This window comes from Phascolarctos cinereus, unplaced genomic scaffold, assembly GCF_003287225.1.
Source record: "Phascolarctos cinereus isolate Bilbo 61053 unplaced genomic scaffold, phaCin_HiC Scaffold_1;HRSCAF=81, whole genome shotgun sequence".
Taxonomy (NCBI): Eukaryota; Metazoa; Chordata; class Mammalia; order Diprotodontia; family Phascolarctidae; genus Phascolarctos; species Phascolarctos cinereus.
Genome location: NW_027555514.1, coordinates 162,241,500 through 162,263,475, shown reverse-complemented (window position 1 = coordinate 162,263,475; position 21,976 = coordinate 162,241,500). Strand labels below are relative to the sequence as shown.

Here is a 21,976-nt window from a genome sequence, read left to right as displayed (position 1 = left end):
TTTAAGGAGTTATTTTCATGTGTGAATTTTTGTACCTCTTTTTTTATTTGGCTAATTCTTTTTTTAAACAGTATTTTTTGTACCTCTTGTGCCAAGCTGTTAATTGTCTTTTCATGATTTTCTTCCTTTGCTCTCATTTTTTTACCTTATTTTTCCTTTACCACTCTCATTTGATTTTAAAAACCATTTCTTAGCTCTTCTAGGAATTCTTATTTGGTTTCTGCCCAATTTACATTTTCTTTGAGGTTTGCCTGTAGCTGTTTTGACTTCACTGTCTTCTGAGTTTGTGCCTTGATCTTCCCTGTCACCACAATAACTTATTATGGTCAGGTTCTTTTTTTGTTGCATGCTCCTTTTTTCACCCTATTTCTTTTGAACTTTATTTTAAAGTTGGGCTCTGTTCCTGGCTTTGGGAAAAGAGGGGTGGAGACAGGACATTGTCTCAAGTTTTAGGCTTTTTCACATTGCTAATTTTAGAACTAGTTCTGGGGGTTTGGAAGTTTTCAGTGCTTCCAAGGTAGTATGATCTGAGGAGAGGTGTGGTCACTGCTCTTCTGGTCTTCATTTTGGTCCTTACCCTAGAAGGACACCTGATTCCTTAAGACTGCAATCAGTACTGCTCCTCAGGGCCTATATTCCCTTGGGACCAAAAATGATATTGTCTCTCAAGGCTTCCACTCCCTTGTGACCTGAAATGCTCTTTTCCACTCTTAAACTTATGACTCAAAATTGGGTATAGGCAATGAAGTTGCCAAACAACTCCAACATATGATCTGGAGTCCAGAGCTAGCACAGGGATGCCCTGTAATCTCTTTCTGACCAGATCCCCTTAACATCTCTCATTTGAGAGTTCCCAAAGCTGCTGCTGTTACTACCACCTCCTCCTACTACTACTGGTCTTTTATCCACATGGGCCAGCCTCCACAATTCTGTCACAGATCTCTCTCTCCAACCTACTAAATTGTCTTAGGCTGGAAGAATGTCTCAGATCTTTTGTTGGCTCTGTCACTCCAAAATCTGATTTGAGGCATTATCTTAAAGTTGTTTGGAGGAGAATGTTGGGAGAGGTTAACTGAATGTTTTCTCTACTTCATCATCTTGGCTATGCCCTAGAAATCTCCCAAACTGAGTGTTACAGATGCTTGACTATCTCAGACTTGACACTGTTAGATGAAATACACTGTAGTGACCCTGTATGATTCTGTTCTTACTTATTTACCTCCTAAAAAAAAGAACATCCTTGAAAAAGAGCACCCAAACTTAGTTCAGAGTGTTCTAACAATGAATGACATTTATGTCTTTAAGACATAAATTGATCCATTTCAATAATGTATTTGATAGTGGCAGAAACTGAGGTTCATTTATCAAGCCACTTTCCTACATCCTAGTCAGCTTCTCAACCTACCACCCAGACCAGAAGTCTTTTCACCAGTTTTAACGTGCAGGCCCTGAGGACCCTGTGTCTTGATAGGTGATTAAGTAACCGGCTACATTTTTCAAGCAGCTCCAACTACTCTTCACTTCGCTTTCTACTTCCCAGCTATGTTCTCATGAAAGATTGCTCATGTACCCAACCTCCCTCTCCTCAAGTTCTCCAGTTCTGAAAGCATGATCAAATAATCTCTGCCACTGCTCCTGGAAGGAAGGGGGTATGCCAATCTATTACAAAGCCCCACTTCCTACAACTCCGTAATTCTCGAACACAGGGCCCCTTCTCTGGCCCACACACTCCTATGTGTGTTGTTCCTATTTAAACGTAACCTCTTTCAAGGCAGATGGACTGTCTGCTTTTGTATATGCATCCCATTACCTAACATAGTGCTTGGCATAAACTAAGCACTTCATAAATGCTTATTAATTCATTCATATAGCTAGTTAATGGGAAAACTGGGACCAGAGGAAGTATAGTATAATAGCAAGAATATTGGACTTGTAATCAGGAGAGACGTAAGGGTTTGAATCTTGCCTCTCATATTTATTCATTAGATAACTGAGGGCAAGTCACATATACTCTATGAGCTTCAGTTTCCACATTGGTAAAATGAGGATAATAAAACCTAAAGTACCTACCTCACAGGACTTCTTATACAAAAGAAAATTAGTATTACTAGCAAAAATCTATAGGTATCTATTACTTTCACAGGTACAAATATAAGAGTTTTAGACATAACCAAGAAATTGAAGGTTAGTTCAAATATAATGTAATCTAACACGTAAGTAAAGTCCCTCGCTCCTTCAATTCTTATCAATAAGCAAACTGAAAGTTTTTTTTACTGTTTCCAGTAAGATCTCATATGATAATTTAAAACTATGACTGAGTAATGACAATTTAAAACCCCATTCCATCAAAGGATGGAATGAAAGGAGTTGGTTTTGCCGTTATCAGATCTCAAAATATGTTACAAGGTAGTAATTACCAAAACTACTGGCTTAAAGTAAATTAAAAAGTAGGACAACAGAAAAGACTAGATAAGGCTTTGAAATAAATGCACCTATTAATGTGATGGTATTCCATAAGCTTTATAACATCATAAACTGGGGAAAGAATTCCTTAATTCAACAACAGCTATTGGGAAAACTAGAAAGCAGTTTCTGAAAATATAGGTTTAGATCAGTATCTTCACCTTACATCATCATAAATTCCAAATGGATTAAAAATCAATATTAAAAGTCTTATAAGAAAATTAGGGTTTCACTCACAATTATGGAAGAGGAAGAATTTATCACCAGACAAAGATCAGAAGAGGTGAGAAGAAATAATATGGATTATATTAAAATTTTTTTAAAAACTTTTTAAAAAATAAAATCAATGTGGCTAGAGTCAGAAAAAAAACAGTATGGGAGAAGGACAAATAAATTTTTTTTGGACAGTTCTACTGTTAAAAAAGTTTTCTCTTACATAACACCTAAATCTCTTTCTCAGTTTCCAACTAGTACTCCCAATTTAGCCTCCTTGAGCCAAGCAGAACAAGGCTAAGCACTCTGTCATGTTCCAGCCCAACAGACATTTAAAGACACTTCATTCCCCCCCCCCGGAAGTCTTCTCTTCTCCAATCTAAACCACCCCAGTTCCTTCAACCAATTTTCATATAGCATGACCTCAAGGTCCTTCCCTCTCCTGGATATAATATTCTAGTTATTCTTCATCTTTTATCAATGTCCAACCTAAACGTGGCATCTGGGGGGACTGAAATTACAGAATAAGACATACATTTTCAGATACCATCGATGGGGAAATTTGTTTTGTTTGACTATGCATATTTATTACAAGGGTTTTGTTTTCCTTTGTCAATGATGGAAGGAGGGAATAAAGTAAAAATAAAGTAGCAAAAAAAGAGAGTCATTTGTGACACCTAACAAAAAAACCAAAAAGAATCACATACAATCAGGACATCTGAAAGTTATACGCTGAATTTATCATTGAACCAAAGTGCTAAATACAGAGGAAAAGCAAACTACACATAAACAAGAGATTCACAGCTTCACATACAACTTCTCTTTTTCTGTTTTACTCTACATATGAAAATGCCCATTTTATTTGGAGTTTGTTCAATTCAGAACTTTTACATATAAAATTCTAAAAATAAAGAAACTGTGGCACCTAGAATTAAATGCAACATTCCAGATGTGGTCTGAACTGGGAAAAGTAAAATGAAACTAGCACCCCAGTCCTGAATATTACACATCTCTAAATGGAGAATAACAGTGCATTACCTTTAGTAACTGCCATATCACATTGCTGATTTGTCTTGAGTTGGCAGTCTAAAAACTTTACTCTTTTTCCCCTCAGCTCCTTATGTTTATGGGTTTAACCAGAAATTCTTAACTAAGGTCCGTGAACTTGTTTTTCAAAATATGTTAACTATTTCAGTGAAATTGGTTTCCTTTGTAATCCTATCTATTTGATGCATTTAAAAACATTCTGATGGGGGCAGCTAGGTGGTGCAGCGGATAGGGCATTGGCCCTGGAGTCAAGAGGACCTGAGTTCAAATTTAACCTCAGATATTTGACACTAGCTATGTGACCCTGGGCAAGTCACTTACCCCTATTGCCTAGCTCCCCCCCTTCCAAAAAAAAAAACCATTCTGAGAAGGAATCCATAGGTTTTACCAGACTTTAAAAGAGGTCTGTGACACAAAAATAAGGTTAACAACACCTGGCTTAAGTAACCATTTTGCCTATATCATTATGGGATTATGCTATGCTTTTGTATTCATATTCCATTATCTGACCTTACTTCTATTTTCCTCATGCCTTTTTAAAAATCTAAATTTGACTGGCAAGTTCTCTGAATATACACATAGATCTCTTTGAAAAATTCATGTGTCCCCTCTACCTTAGAACTGTTTTACTTTGTGTTTCCATAATGCACATATTGTCTTGCATACAAGTTGTTTATAATGAAATTAAAAATATTTTAAACATCTCAAATAACTATTATATAAATATTCCATTTCCAACCACATCAACATTCAATATTTTAATACGTAAAGTTTTTAATATGTTCAAAATTTATATTTCACTAAATATCATTCATTGTAGTTTTTGGTTACTGCGTTTTTTAAAAATTCTTGGCATGGAATATCCTTCCACTAGTGAGGAAGAGTAACTCTTCTGCTACTGCCAATAACAAGTAATACAGTATAGTACTTTCCTCCCTACAGAAAAAATTTCTTTCAATTACACTCATGGTTGAGTCAAAAGAGGTCCACTAATACGAATATTCTCAAAGTAAATGTGAGTACACTTGGAAGAAAAAAGTTATTACACTTCCTACACTTCCTTAGATCCAATACACATCTTGGGGGGGGGGGCGCGCCAATAAGGAATATGACAAAACAACAGTATCAAGAGAAAGAAATTAGGCAACAAATCCAAACAGAAACACTGATCCACCAATAGTCTTCCATGTGAAAAATGATTTGCATAGTATTTGTATTGGTTATATCTAACTATCCAAGATGTCATGAAGAATTTAGTCTAGACTCTTGCTCAGGCCTGCAGGACCTGCGGCCTGTGGGTTGCTTATGGCCCGAAGGCATGCCAAAAGATTTTGGGCAGCCTGCAAAAAATGTAGAGGATGTTTTCTTCTACATTTTTCATGGGGTGCCCAAAATCCTTTGGCAGGCCATGGGTTGTGCAGGCCTGCTCCAGATGGAACATGATGTAAAAAGCTTACAAAATTAACTTAAAGAAAAATTCTCAAAATCTTGTGCTATTATCACTCACTACTGCCCGATAAGAGCACAAGGGCAAAAATATAGGTTAAGGTTTTTAATAAATGTATATTATTTTCCTTTAAATGCTTTATCTTAAAATTACAGACAAATCTCAACAGAAACTTTATAACTACTTAAGTAAAAACCAAATGTAGGTGAAAATGATGAATACTTAAATCCGTCAAATAATAAAAAACATTAGGGAGTCAAAATGGATGCTTGAGGACTTGATATATTCAATACATAGGAGTAATACTTGGAGGAGAAATGAGAATTTGGAGCATAATTTACCCCTAAAATTACTGAAGCAACAAAAAATAACTTAATCAAATTACTCTATATTTTTAATGCCTACCTTTGTCTAGGAACTATGAAGAGTGCTCGTACCAATTTCCTTCTATTTGCTTTGGTGTTCATATTCATGCAAAAATCCATTGCTGCCTACAGAAAAAAAAATATCACACTTTTTTCTTTTGAAACCTCATTTTAAATACAGAAAGCAGAAACTCAATCTGTTAAATGTTTCACAAAATTGATAAAATAAAAGTATTATAAGCACACCCAAAACAATAAGCCCCTATACAGATGGCTTTCTTGGCTGGCTTATGGAGTAAGAATACAGGGAGAACTGTAGGTGACAGAAAAAAAATTATATATCAATAAACACCTAAATAAATCTTAAGAACAGCCAAAAAAAACCCCCCACAGTTCCATTTTATTTCCAGAATATAATGCCTCACCATGCAAATCTTAAAATATATATATATATATATAATTTAGAAACTTAGTAGCCAACTAAGGTAAAGAGAGGCTTGTTGGGAATCTTAATCCCTTAATTACTGATTACCCATGTGCTAAGTGAAAAATAAAACAACAAGAAGATGATGTTTGTTTGGCAGGTAATTATAGGAAAAATTGTAACAACAGTACTTCTCAAATGAGAGTTAAGTAGTTATCAAGAATTATTTGGGAAGTTTAGAATATAGCTGGGAAAAACATCATGAAACAGAAAGAACAGAGAATAAACAGGATACCTACTAAAAATAAGGGGAAAATGCATTACTCATAGAAACCCAGCTTACTGAAAAGATTCTAAACAACTGAAACCTGGTAGCTCAAAGTTGCACAAGACTACAAACACAATCCTGCAGTGCAGTTTATCTGTCAATTAATCTACCTCTCTATTTATAACATTTCCCCAAATATCTGCTATTATTTCTACAGCTGAAAAATATGAAAAACTGGAAAGGGTATATTTAAAAGAGGTCTTTAAAAAATTGATAGACTAATGTGTTTTTTTTAAATAATTACAGCCAAATACTACAGCAAAATAAAATTAATATTAAATGTTTTGGGTATGTTTACAAAGCACTTTCCTCACAATAACCTATAAGGGATGTTGTTTAAAAATTGTTTACAAATAAGAAAACAGAGGCCCAGAAAGATTAATTTATTTGCCCAAGGTCACATCTAGTTAGTGAAGTAGAGAAAAAAGACTAGAATTCAAATCTTCTGACTCCTTCCTAGCCCAGTAACGATGGCTCTGATATGTTTAACAGTCAAATTCACCATGGTCTTCAAAAGTTCCCGTGATTAATTCATTAACATCACACATGGAAAGTTTAGTGTTTCAAACCGAAGGAGGGCTCTCAAATTTCCATGGTGTATGAAAAACCTCTATTCTCTTCACTGGTTCAGGATAAACTCAAGACTCTTCAAAAAGTAGGTCTTTGTTAGAATGATATAACTTGTCATACTTTACTGGAAACTCCGACAATTTCCAATCAAAGTTTAACCACTGTACTCATAAAACTATTATCTAAAATGTCAATCCATCAGTAAGTATTTAAGTACCTATGCTAAGCACTGTGCTAACCACTGGGAACAGAAAGATAAAAATGAAACTGTCTTTCAAGACAGTGAATCTACATTTACAAAAACTCTTAAATTGACAAAGAAGTTAACCATTAAGCTTACAGAGCATTTTACTAGGTCTATTAGTTAGAATAATAAAGACTAAATTTGGAAATATTCCAAAGCTATTATAAGACATTCAGCTATACATCTGAATTATTCTAGGCTATTTGGACTTTAAATAATTGGTTATTCCTTCTTTTTGTTTTATTTGTTTTTTGGAGACAACTGGGATTAAATGACTTGCCCAGAGTCACACAGCTAGCAAGAGTCTGACACTTGAGTTGAATTCAGGTCTTCCTACAGGACTGGTACTCTGTTCTACTGTGCCACTTAGCTGCCTCTAATAACTGATTATTCTTAACACAGATGGAGACACAGAAATCCTATCTTTTTGGTAATATTGTAAACTTCTAACAACCTACTTAGAACTGAAACTCTATTAACATGTGGACAACATGCAATACTAGGTCTCCACACAACTAAAATAAAAATATACTATCAGTGATACAATTAGTCAGAAAAATAAGGTATTTGTATTTCTGTATAAACAGGGAATAAAACAATCTTTGAACATGAGTCTTGTGCTTCAAAAGTAACACCTTCTTTATCTGTTTATTGCAGAACCCAATAAAGTTATTTTGAGCCAACTGAAAAGCCTTACATTGTCTTCCAAGACAGCCAAAAAGCCAACTGGCTATAAAAATAAACCACAAAAAACCAAAACAAATATATGAAGAACTCTGTTATACTTTAGGGAATTATAAATGAAAGTAAAGCTAAATAATTAGATAGAACCACCGGGGAAGTCAAGTCTAAAAGACTATTCACGCAGGACATGAATTAATCTCTAATTTATCTGCATTTACCTTGGGGAAGAGGAAAAATGCCTGCCTTCTTACACACTCAATCTCATACAGACATGGAGAACATGAAGGCTGCTGATGTATTTACAGGGTCTATAAAAGAGGAACTTTATGTCTCCAATCCTACTCTTCATTTTATATTTTAAAATTTCATTTGGCTCTTTAAAGCTGTAATTCCTATTCCCTCCTTTAGACAGCTGAAGTAAAAGAAAAAGTGAATCCTGATCTTAATTGTGCTGTAATTAAATATATGAACACAACATTGCAATAAAGCAAATGTTAGAGAAGACAGTTTTTTTAGAGGTTAAAATAGCCACAATTTGAAAGTCACACATACACACACACACACACACACACACACACACACACACACACACGGCCCTGGACTGAAAAGTTGGGTCATCTAAGTTCTAGTCTCAGTTCTGATATTAACTGTGTGACCTTGAGCAAGTGACCTAACTTCTCTGCACTTTGGCTTCTTCATCCAAAAAATAAATGCAAAGGTTAGCCTAGATAACCTCTGAAATCTCTCACAACTTTAATATTTTAAGAATCTGTGAAATGTTGGCTTTCCATCACTATTTTCCGTCTCCCTCTCCCTATGGGTCATTTCTAGGGTTATAGAAGATAGTACTCACTGCCACGGGAGGCTGGATGAAGCGGAACACGATAAGGATCATTCACTCTCCATAAAGTCACTCAGAACTTGCTGGTGACCAATAGTGGCAGGAGCTTTTAACATTTGAATTCAAATAATGCCACACAGTTGCAATAGTATGATTATACAAATCATCCAAAGCCCTGTTTCTATTATAAAATGATGACAGCTCTCCTTTGATGTTTGCATATGAGGAGAACTTAGTGAAAAATAAGAAAGAGCTCCAAACACACAAGATAAGTCCCAATGGAAATGTGGCCTGCTAAAATCATTAAATCTATTAAGAGAAAAATATTGATATATAATCAGGCCGTTTCTTTCAGTGGCCTTTACAACCATATTATGTATAGCAAAAGGAGAATAGTTTCTCAAGAAATCACAAACTGTACAGCTGCTGGCTTTTAGACTAAGTAGCTCCAAAAGTAGGCAGCTGTAATTTCTATGGAGTTCCAAAATCTACTAGATTATATAAAATCACTCAAATGTTTTCAGATTCAACCATAAAAATCAGCTATTTGGAGACACGATGACAAAGATAAAAACTTAAAAATACACAATTCCACAAATGTGTTCTATTGATAAACTCACTACTTAGACCTCATGTAGGAAAGAGTGAAAAATACAACATACACAGACTTACATTAAGTACGCTACCAATCATAGGTCATGATACAAGACTAGGGCTTATCTCTGTGGGTAGAGGTACATAAAGTTAATCATACCTTGTCGATGAGATCTCGATTGACACAGTTCGGCAACTGCTGCAGGAAAGCATCTACTATAAGCTTTAGATGAGACCCAGTACTGGCTTCCTCATCTTCTTGTTCTAATTAAAAATTATTATTATAAAACATGCTTTAAAAAACACACAATATGAAAAAACACAAACAAATATATTTTGCGTGAGAAATACCAAATCTTGGAGTTATTTTCTTAATCACTGAAAAGATTAAAAGCATTTTCTTAAGTGTGACCTTAGAAGTTCTGAGTATCCTCATTTCAGGCTTCAAATTCTAACCTGCCCCACCCCATACACACGTACACACACATACACACACACGTGTGTATATATACATATATATATGTATATATATACACACACACATATATATATATGTATATACATATATGGATATACATATATGGATATGTATACACATATTCACACACCTATATACACACACATTAAAAAAACATTTTTAATTAAAAGGAAAATCAGGTTGATAAAATGCAGTGAGGTGCCAATTTTATAAAGAAAAATTTAGAAATTACAGTATAAATTAATGTTTGTTAGCACTAAATATAAAGTATCCCACTACAAAAATATTTTGTAAAGTAAAGAATCATTGAACTATATATTTTCATGTTATGGTAGTATTATTTTTATTAAATGGAATTTCTCCAAATTTATCACACTTAAAATTAAATCTTCAATTTAAGATTCATGCTTTTTACTACCAATTATTTTCCATAGCTTTTATGGTGTGTGATTAATTTTTGTGCTTTCTGAATATTAGCTGATCTTGACTGCAATGTAAGTGAAAGTAATGAAAATTCTTCATGAACATCAATCATTAAAGCAAGCAATCATTCTTGCAAGAAATTAATGTGAATTAATCTCTTTGCTAAGCCAGAATAAGAAGAATGAGAAAAATGCTTTGATAACGAAGGACGTGCCTACCACACAGCAGCAGCAGCTTTTAAACTACATGCCACCCATCTTGGTTCCAGTACTCAATTAATTTTAAGAATTTCAAATTTAAGTTTTTAGCTAAGACTTATAACTCAGCTTGATTTTTATTAGATTTGTGATAAGCAGGATAAATTTTGTCCAGAAATATTTTAAAATAATTAATTTGTTTTATTTCAAATACTGAATCAAAATAATTGGAACTGGCAGTTTTAACAGGGCTCAATAATGATTACTTTTAAAAAAATGTTTAACAACTTCATAGTTACTCAACTTTATTCCCAGCATTATGTTAATATCATCAGAATAAGAAGCAGTTAAATTCACTTTCAATTACTCATTAATAAAGTTGCATTAATTAAATTAGTTTAAGTAAAGTAGACAATAACATATCAAAAATACACTCTGCTGTGGTTGACACCAATTCTTTTAAAGTAACAAAAAACTTTACCCATGGAGGAGTCGACTGAACTGTATACAGGCTGTGTTTAACAACCAATTTTCAAAGTTCCTGAAAATTTAACAATCAGTTCTCAAGCCAGATCCAACATACCACTGGCAATAAATAAGAATAGACTTGAAAAAATGGACTTCTCATAACAAGCTTATCATTTGAAATGGGTATGATTTCATGATGAAGAATTAAATAACATGTCAATTTATTAATTCTATATCAAGTCTTATAAAACAATTGCAGCAAAAGGAAGACATTGTACTTTGCTGGTTTTTTTAAATGTAAAAAAGTCATTAAAAGTCAATAAACGTAATGATTTTTTTTTGTTCCAGTTAATTTGAACATTACTATTACCACTCAACAACAGAAGTTTTTGGAAGAGCATATCGTTACAAAATCCCAAGAAAACTAAAATATTCCATAACATAGGTATAGAGGAGTTCAGAGCCATTGGTGAAGATCAAGCCATCGAACCACAGGGGTTGACAACCTTTCATAGGCAGCATGCTGTCTTCATTTACCAAATCATAAATGAGGCAGTTGAGAGTTGAAGTTCTACCCTTTGTGCTAGGACCCATTAGTAGAATTAGTAAGGAATATTTATGGGAACACATTCCCAAACCTCTTAATGGAACAAAACAAGAGTGATAATTGAGGTTCTTCCAAACTATTCAATCTCTATAATCCAATCATAGAAAAAGGCCAGTTCTAAGTACTTTCATTACATGTACGCATAAGGTTATCAGCTAATACCTTAGCATTTGACAAACATGGCTGCTGAGATCAAATGACAACTTCTCCAGAAGACAAATGGGACATGGGCTATGCACCCAAAGGGCAGAAGGACATAATTGGGGAAGATGAAAGCATGAGAAGAGATGACGGGAGGTCATGCCAAAAAAAGGTAAGGGCACAAAAGACAAACTTTGCCTACTCAACAATTTTGCGGTTACTCAGTCATCTTAAAGGTCACAGTCATAAAGGTACATACCATGAAAACTTAATTTATTGAAATGAAAGCTAAAAGGTTTACCTCTATTTTTCAAGCTTTGAAAAACAAACCCAAGAATATACAAAATGGCCATTAAAAATTACTAGGTTCAAAAATAAATGTAATACAATAGAACAATATTATGATTCTGTCATCTTTGAATGAAGTAACAGTGAAATAACCTAAATCCAATTTTTAAAAAATTAAGTTACATTAAATTCTATTAAACACAGCCTCATGATACAATCATTTATACATTTATATCTAACAGAATTTAAAAGAGTCTCATCAAAAATAATTTATCATCAGTTAATACATTATCAATGAAAATATAGCACGTTATCTTAGTAAGATACATGTGACAATCAGAGGAGCACTACATTCCTTTTCTTTTCTCAAGAACAGAAAATACTTGCCAAGCATTTTTTAAATGAAATAATGATATTACTAATAATAGCTAATATTTACATAGTGCTTTGAGGTTCACAAAGTGATTTGTGTATGTTACTTAATTTTTACAACTATGAAGCAGATACTATTATTATTATCATTTTACAGACGAGGAAATTTGGGATAGGATAACTCAAATGACTTAAGCCACAGTCACATAGTGACACATATAACTGTCTGGGGCCAGATGTGAATTCAGTCCTTCCTGACTCTTCATCCAAAAATTTAACCCATTGTACCACCTAGATGCTCCCATAAAGGGGAAAATAAAAAATTAAGCTCCCCACATTTCACTATCCAGTATGAACACTGTCCTATTCCAGATTAAGTAGACTGGAGTTCTAAAACAATGATTTCTTCCATCCTTCTCTTCTTCAGTACTCTGAGAATGCTTCCTCACTTCTTGGGTACACATCCAATACTCCATTCTTACCACCTAATTCTTGCCAGGATAGTGTACAACTAGGTTATTACTGTGAATAAAGAATCCTCTGAAGTACTGGCATTTTTCGAACTTGCACAACATATTTCCATTGAACTGGAACTAATTACCATATTTTACAGAATTATAACTTCAAATAGTGCAAATTCAAATATATGTGACTATTTCAGAGGATCTGTTATTCCCACTAATTAAGACCTTCTTTATATTAGCTGATAACATTAGGTAAGACATTTTTAAAAGTTAGACAGTTGTAGGGTTATGGCATAACGGATCTCACAGCGACCAAGAGACTTACTTTCAATCTTAAATTACACAAGTGCATTAAAAGTATTCCAGAAAAACATATCATAAATATATGTTAGGAAACACAGAAATTGAAGTAGAGATCACAAAGAGCCAGTGTAGCTGTATCATTCAGAACAGGTCAGTACAGACAAGCCTAACTTCCATAACTGACAAGGTTACTAGACTAATAGAGAATACAGGAGTCATAGTTGACTTAGATTTTAGCAAAGCATTTGACAAAATTTTTCATGCTATTTTTATGGAAAAGACAGAGGTATTAAGTAGAGCACAGAGATTCATGTAGCCGCAGGGCAACAGGAAAGATATCCAGGCAGATGAAATGTGAAGCATAGTTTGGTAGTGTTTATAAACAGGAAAGCTCAACCCTTGAGTGAAGTTTCAAAGCAGAATAGCAGCTTGGGATTTTTCCCTATGACACCCAACATTATTCTCTTTGTTCCAACTGATAAATCACATATGTATTGGAGATTGCAAGCCACAGATAAAACAGGTACCTAAAGTTCTCCAATATCACATCACTGAACACCTCCTGAGTCTTAAAGATCAACTTCCCAAGTACAAAATAGGGGAGACAAGGCAGTAAATTATTCTGAAAAGGATCTGGGAATCTCAGTGGAATCCAAGGTCAATGAGTCAATTAGGCTATCTAAGTGACACTAAGAGGTAATCTGTCTTGGTCAGGGAGGTGATGGTCTTGCTGTACTCTGCTTGGTCAGACCACATCTGAAGTACTGTGGTCAATTCTTGTAATTGTTGTAAGAAGAACACTGCTCTCCTGAGATGCCCTGCAGCTTATCAAAAAGGATGACGAAAGACACAAATGCATGTCACATATGAGGATCAGTGAAGAAACTAGGGATAGTCACCCTGGAGAAGAGAAGACTACAGGGATAGGGTGCTTGGGGACAGCCAAGCAAACAGGGGAATGACAGCTGTCTTAAAGTAACTGATGAACTACCAAAGAAGAGGAATTAGACTTGTTCAGTTTGGTTCCAAAGGGAAAAAGGCAGAGCAATGGATTTAAGTTGCAAAGAGGAAAATGTAGGCTTGATACTTCCTAAGAAGTAGAGCTACACAAAAGCGAAACAGCCTGCCTAGGGAGATGGTGGGCTGCCCCTACCTGTAACTCCTCATCAAAGGTTAGATGACCACTTCTCCCCACTTCAATGCAGCCTTCATTTGACTGCCAAGGTGATTTTTCTAAAGTACAAGCCTGACCATGTGAGACCCCTGCTCAATGAATTCCAATGGTTCCTGATAATCTCCAGAATCAAAAGTAAAAACTCTGTTTGAAATTTAAAGCTCTTCATAACCTTGCCCCTTCAAACCTTTCCAGTCTTCTGATATTTTAATTGTCTCCATGTATCCTGTGATGAACCAACACTATCCTACTTGGAAAAAAACAAGACTGCACTAACTACCACCTCTCCATCCCAGTGCCAGGAATGCTCTGCTGCCTCGCCTCCAAATCTTAGTTTCCCTAGTTATATCAGGATTCAGCTCACCTCTTACCTTCTGTAGGAGACATTTCCCAGTCTTTGCGGCTGCTAACATCTGCTCTCAGAAAGTGAGACATGATGCCCTTATCTATTCTGTGTATCTCTTATATGTTCCTAGTTATTTGCATGATATCTCCCCAAGATTCTTGAAGGCAAAAACTACTTTTGCCTTTCCTTTTATACCTAGCACTTAGCAAATACCTGGTACATAGCGAGCACTTAATAAATACTCGTTGAATGATTCCTATTCGGGTACAAATTGTATTCAGTGGCTTCTAGGGTTCTTTCAAATTCAGGTTCTCTAAGCTAAGTTAACAAGACTAACATAATAATGTATATCTTTGCTATATAACTATCCAACTTAAGAATCATGTTCAAATAAATTTATGCTAATTTGTAAATATTGGAAGCATGCAATTAAAATAAATTCAGTATTTGGGGGATGCTGTCAAGCAATGAAAAAGTAAAATGTCAATTTATTAAAGTCCTCATTTTCCCGTGTACTTCAATGATCAAAATCAATAATTTGCATTCATGCAGACATATACAGCATTTTCATTATAAAGATCAGTTCCCCCAAAGTAATCACCTAATAACTTTAGAACACAGGGTCAATAGCTGTAAGTCTCTAGTGTCTCATATTCTAATAAAAGGGGTTTATGTACAAAATTATCCAAAAATTAAATCTAAATGTTTTACAAAAATTATGTTTTACCTTGTTCATCAAGAAGTTTCTTTGTAAGGTCTTCTGCTTCATCACCACCCTCTAATTCCAAAGTATCATCATTAATTTCCAGGTTCTCCAACTCAAGTTCCAAATCATCTGTATTTGACACATCTTTATTATCCTTAGGTTCCTTTGACTCTATTTCAAGAGACAGCAAAAGGATCTTTGAATTGTGTGTTACTAATTTCAAGTGTGCTGTGTAAAATAGGGACAGGGATCAGGACTGGACCTGTGATTTTATTGGTACAGGGAATTCCCTTTTCAGAAAACTCCCTCTACCAATGCAGATACAATGTATTCTCTGCAACTTAAAGTCTTAAGAGAGTTGCCTATAAAACGGAGGGATTAAGTGATGTGCTCAGGATCACAGAATCACTAGCTATCAGAGGTTGGATTTGAGAGGTCTTCCTGGCTCAAAAGTCAGCTCTCTACCTATTATATCACACTGCCTCTCATGTAAATAGACAAGTATTTGATTAAATTAGTTCATTTCACTTCTATCACTTAAAAGTAACCATGTTTTATAAACCTTAGCTAGCAACAAATCTGAAAGAAAATTTAACATGATGATATTATACTTAGACCATTATAGCACTTCACAAGTATATTTCACATTTCAGAAAAGGGGGGGGGCAGATTTTAAAAAGCTAGCTCTGTCTGAAAAGCAAATCAACCAATCAACAAGTATTTTAAGTGCCTATCATGTTCCAGGCACTGAACTAGGCACTAGGGGATAAAAGTGCAAGGAAAAGTCAGACTGTCACACTGTCTTCCATTATAATTTCAGAGATATTATTAAGTGTGTGTGTCTGTGTGTGTGTGTCTGTGTGTGTGTGTAAAATATACATACATTAGTTATCTACTATGTACTCTGTGTGCTATTAAATAACATAGGGGATAAAAAAAATAAGTAGCTGATTTGAGGGGAGGCTTTGCAGGAAAAGATTGGATTCAGTTTTCGACATGTTGAGTTTAAAATGTCTCCAGGACATCTAGTGCAAGATGTTCCTTAGGCAACTGGACACGTGGGACTGGAGGTCAGGAAAGAAGTGTGGACTGGATAAATAAAACAGAGAATCTTTTGCAAGGAAATGATAACTGAATCCATGGAAGTTCATGGGATCACAAAGTAAAACAGTAAGGAAGGGTACGTATAGAGAGTCTCAACCACCATGGTTAGCACACTTGGATAAGGATCTAGCAAAGGAGTCTGAGGAGAGTCAGATAGGTAAGACACGAAACCAAAGGACAAGGGCAGTCTCATAAAAATTCAGAAGACAGTATGAAAGATAAGACAGTGATGGGCAGTGTCAAAGCCTGTGGAAAGATCAAGAAGGATGAGAAAAGGCCATCTGATTTGGCAATTAAGAGACCAGTCTGCAAGCCAGCCCACAGACTATTTAGAAAAAAGAGACACTACTCCACACTACTGCATTTTTGGTAGACCTATGATTTGGAAAGCAATATGGAATTATATAAATAGTGATTAAAAGGACCATACCCTCTGATCTAGACATGTAATCAGGTTTATGCCACACAGGGACCACTGATAAAAAGTAGCCTTGTAACTCAGAGTGTATTGTGAGAGATTTTTTTTTAGACACAGCCAATTTGAAAATTTACTTTGACTATACTTGTTTGTAACGGAGGTTTTGTTTTTCTTGCTTTCTCATGGCAGGGAAAGTGGGGAATTGACTGGGAGGAAGTAGAGAGGTGGCTCTCCATTTGAAAAGAAAATCTAATTAATTAGTTTTTTAAAAATATTACTATATATACCAAAATAGTTATAGTAGATATTTATATTTATTTGTAGCACTTCTTGTGGTAGTAAGAAATGGAAAAAAGTAAATACCCATCAACTGGAGAGTGACTAAATAAGCTGTGGTACATAAATGGAATGCAATGTTACTATGCTGCAAAAAATGACAAATATGAATTTACAGATGCACAGACAGATTTGCTTGATCAGATGAAGAGTGAAGTAGAGCCAAAAAAATAATATACACAGTAACTGCCACAATGGAATGGTATGGAAAGAACAACCACACAAAGACAAAAGTGAATGCTACAAATTACAAAAGAACAAGCATGGTCCCAAAGAAGAGAGCTCTGAGAAGACACTCCCACCCTACCCTTTAGTAGAAGTGAGAGGTCCACAGAGGTAGAAGACCACAGATATTTTCAGACCTTTTTTTGGACATATTATTGATTGGTTTTGCCAATATTTCCTCCCTTCTCTTTCCTCTTTCTTTAAGAAACATGTTTTGTAAAATACAGGATGGCTTTCTGGGGAGGAAAAAGACAGGGATACCATGAGAAATTCTGGAACTGTAAAAAAAATAATAAAAATTTAATTTTTAATTAAAAAAAAAGAGAGAGGAAAGGAAGTAAAGGCACCTAGTATAAATGACTTTCTCAAATTTAGCCACAAAACGGAGGAGAAATAGAAGACTAAGCTGGTGGAAATGGACAGAAAAAGAGAGGGTTTTTTGGTATTTGTTTTAAATAGTATTTTATTTTTTTTCTAATTACATGTAAAGACAATTCTAAAATCTCTTTTAAATAAAACTGAGTTCCAAATTTTCTCCCTCCCTCCCTCCTTCCTAAGATGGCAAGCAATTTGACATAGGTTACATATGTGCAATCATGTAAAACATAGTTCTATATTAGTCAGATTGTGAAAGAAAAAACAGAAAAGGGAAAAAAAAACAAAAAAAATTTAAAGCAAAAATAGTATGCTTCAATCTGCATTCAGACACCATCAGTTCTTTCTCTGCATGTCAACAGCATTTTCCATCACAAGTCAATCATAGCTGATCATCACAAAATGTACCTGTTACTGTGTACAATGGTCTTCTGGTTCTGCTCACTTCACTATGTATCAGTTCATGTAAGTCTTTCCAGGCTTTTCTGAAATCCACTTGCTCAACATCTCTTATAGCACAATAATATTTCATTACATTCATATACTACAACTTGTTCAGTCAGCCATTCCCCAACTGATGGGCATCCCCTCAATTACCAATTCTTTGTCAAAAGGTTGTTGCTGTTGTTGTTTCTAATGGATGGAGGAGACATGATTGTGTTTATAGGCAACACAGAAGCTGCCAGTAGAAAGGAAGAGACTGAAGACTATTGGTAAAAGTATGGATGACAAAGGGGGCAATGTGCTGAAGATGAGATGGAATTGGAACAAAGATGTATGCAAAGGCATTTCCTTTTCCAAGTACCATTTCTTGATCTGAGGCAGGGATGAAGGAAGAAATAACAGTGAAGGACATCTTAGTGTTGTTATGAGATGAAGAAGAGGAGGAGAAAACAGGAAGGTCTCAGTGAATGGCCTCAATTTTTTTGTTGAGTATGAAGTAAAGTTCTCATTGAGAGGGTGAAGGGAGGGGGATTCTTGAGAAGTCTGAGAGGAGATGAAAAAGTTTGGAAAAGCCACTGCAGCAAGTGGGATAGAGAACCAATTAGTAAAGTATAAAAAAAGACTGCCTTGATGTAATGAGGGCCCACTTAAGGTTACATAACAGAAATCTGTCGTGGACCCAGTCACCACAGTTTTATAATTTTCTCCAGATTCGAACATGTGAATATCAACAAAGACAGCAGATGGAGGAAATAATCCAAAGTTGGGGTTTCCACAAAGGCACTGCTGATAGGATAAGGGGGCAAGGCATTTAATACAACAAGATTGTGTACAACTGAAGTGGCTTACCAAGGGGTCAAGATAAGGAAGGGAGGAGAATATACACAGTGTAGGGATAACGGCCAGGAGGGAACTGAGAGTGGAAGGAATGGAGGTCACAGTGAGAAAGAAGAACACGGCAACAGTTAACAAGATAGAGGGAAACATAGATCAATAAAAGATTATAATCCAATAAAGGAAAATCAGAGTTCATGAACACTTGTGGGTGCTAATAAGACCAAGCACATCAGTGTGCAGGCTAAAGTGGAATTGGGGAGTAGGGCATGGGAAATGAGTAAATCAAGAAACTGGGAAGTCAGGGTTATTGAGGTACAATTAATATGTGTATTGAAGGATATGTGGGCAAGAGTTAGGAAGGAAAAGATCTTGAGGCAGGTGCCAAACTCATAGAGTAAAGGAGGAGAGTGTAGGAGGTCAGAATGTAACAAGTACCAGAATCTTGTTGGGGTGATAAATATGAACTGAGAGAACCTTACAGGAAGAACGTTACTTGGTGCTGGTAAAGAAAACATACTGAATAGACAATAGAAAGCAAGAAGTGTTCCAGCTCCTTCATCAATTTGGAGCTATGAGTTAAAGTGTACTCCACATTAGAGAGTGCAAGTAGGAACCCCCATCATCAAGGATTAAGTAGGGATCCCCCATCAACAAGAGCAAGCTAAGTTTCAGTGACTGCCAGAAGTGAGAAAGAAAAATGAAAGCAAATTTGTTAACTATGGAACAGGCAAAGCAAAGAACACAGTGGAAAGGAATTTCTACAGTAACAGCCAGGTGTTAAGAAATCACTGAAATAGAGCATGACAGGGAGGAAATATTCTAATTGAGGAGTGAATATAGGCGGATTATCAATGACTGCCAAACTTGTGGCAGGAGGTGACACTGAATCCTGTCAGCCCCAGGAGCCCTGACTCCCAAATGGGCAGGAACTCCCCACAGAAGAAAGTAAAACCTGTGGGAGTTTGGACAGAAGGCAGAAGCTAGCAATATGAGGTCAATCTGGTCTGGAAACTACCTCCAGAGCACTGAGGCAGGCCCTGGAGGCAAGACAGAGGCCAGGGTTTAGACTCAGGGCCGAAGCATGCCTTGACAGGACGACTCAGAAGGGAGGGGACCCTAAGACATCTGGACAGGTAGATTTGGGGTGATGCAGTATTCCCTGGAAAATCACAGGGGAAAAAAAAACAAAGGCCCTGGCAGGCCGAGCAGTCATAAAGCACTGCCTGAGAAGTCACAGTGCAAATAAAGAGGCCACAGGTGAGCTGGCTAGATCCAGTAACACAGTACTCCCTGAGAAGTAGTGGAATGAAAAGAGAAATAGTAAAAACACATCACTAGAACTGAGGATAGAAGAGTGAGAATGTGCATATATGTGTGCATGCATGTGTACATACATATATACTGGAGGAGTAAGGAGAAATAAAACTGATTAAACATGGATCCATTTAAATGCGACCTTTACCCTCTTTTTTCATAAATGTTATACTACAGCAATATAAATATATAAATATATAAAAATAACTGAAAATTCATGTTGTGAAACTATAAAGAACATGCTTGGCCCCTAAAGAAGAGACAATGAGAAGACATCTCCCTCCACTCCTTTGAGGGTGGGAGAATCCCACGGATATGGAATACTATGTATAGTGTCAGGTTTTTTTCAATATAATGATCACTTCCGTCAAATTTTGTTCTCTTGCTCTTTTGTAAAAAGAAATTTTTGTTATATTGGAAGAGAAAGGGACACAGGGAAAGATAAAGCTCATGTAACAAGAAAAATCTACTTTTTAAAATACTGTGATAGAATCTTACATAAGAGTTGCATATAGTAAAAAAAAAAAAGTTACAGTGTATAAGATACAGGGAGCACAAGTGGTAGGGCACTTCAGTACTATAAGGTAATGATACTTGCATTACCTAAATGGAGGTAAAGAAAGAATACATTCTAAGTAAGGGGGCACACAGCCTGCCCAAAGGCAAGGAAACAGGAGATGGAATATCACGTACAGGAAACAGCAAGGAGGCCAGTTTGGCTAAAATATAGAAGGCATGAAGGATAATAATGTGAAATAAGCTGGGGCCAAGATTGCAAAGGGCTTTAAAAGCTTAACAGAGTATTTTATATTTTATTCTGGAGACAACAGGGAGCCCCTAAATCATTTTGAAAAGGTAACAAGGTCAAACAACTGCTTAAGGAATTTCAATTTGTCAGTTGTCAATCAGGTCAGTGATGAGGTCATTATGAACCCTCTCTGCTTCAAAAAAACTGGACAGCAATGAGACTAAGAACAGAAAGGTTGCTGGAACCAGATTATGAATGACTTTGTAAACCAAGAAAATTTAGATGGGGAAAAAAGCAACCATTTAAGAGTAACTAATAGGTTTCTGTAAGTTCTGATCTTCCCTCTTCTACCCGTCATCAATTCAAGTAATGATGCTTTTGCCTATCACTGAAGACACACTTTGGGTAGTGTCCATAAGAGAAGGCAAGAAGGAGATATATCTATTAAGTTCAAATCAAGAATGCAACATCACTAAAATGAAAGTGATCGAAAGAGCTAAAGTGAAGCTTTTCAATTACATAACATTTTAACAATAGGTATTCTTCAATATGCCATAATTCATTGCCACATATCTCTTCAACCCCATTGGCCTCAGGAAAAAGAGACAAACAAAATTCAATAAATAAAAGTCATATTTTTACTATTATAGCACAGTAGTATATGCACAGTTGTGGCAAACCAGAACACAAAAAAATTTTCTTAAGGTCTTAAAAATCAGAAAAACTGTTTAGTCAACAAATATTTTAGAAATTACTCTCAGGCAAGGAAAATACTTTAGAATTACAAACAACAGAAACAGAAAAAAAATTTAACTTTGCTATCCTACTCTTCAATGAAATTTAGTATATGATGGTATATATCTATCTTAAAACTGACAACTTAAAGCAGTCTCATAATGACACACCAACCACGAAGATGGTATTAGTTCAAAGTTCAATATAATCTAATTTTTGTGCTTAAAACTTCACAGAAGTACAGTGGCAATTT

General features: G+C 35.5%; 1 protein-coding gene across 1 annotated transcript in view; it reads right to left on the bottom strand.

Moving 5' to 3' along the window:
- UPF2 (UPF2 regulator of nonsense mediated mRNA decay) overlaps window positions 1-21,976 on the bottom strand; it is a 113,898-nt gene that overhangs the window by 54,667 nt on the left and 37,255 nt on the right. Inside the window, exons 7-9 of the mRNA XM_078150030.1 lie at window positions 15,209-15,358; window positions 9,381-9,484; window positions 5,576-5,661 (exon numbers count right to left, since the gene is read on the bottom strand). Coding sequence (XP_078006156.1) covers window positions 5,576-5,661; window positions 9,381-9,484; window positions 15,209-15,358 — 340 coding nt within the window. The remainder of the gene's footprint in view (window positions 1-5,575; window positions 5,662-9,380; window positions 9,485-15,208; window positions 15,359-21,976) is intronic.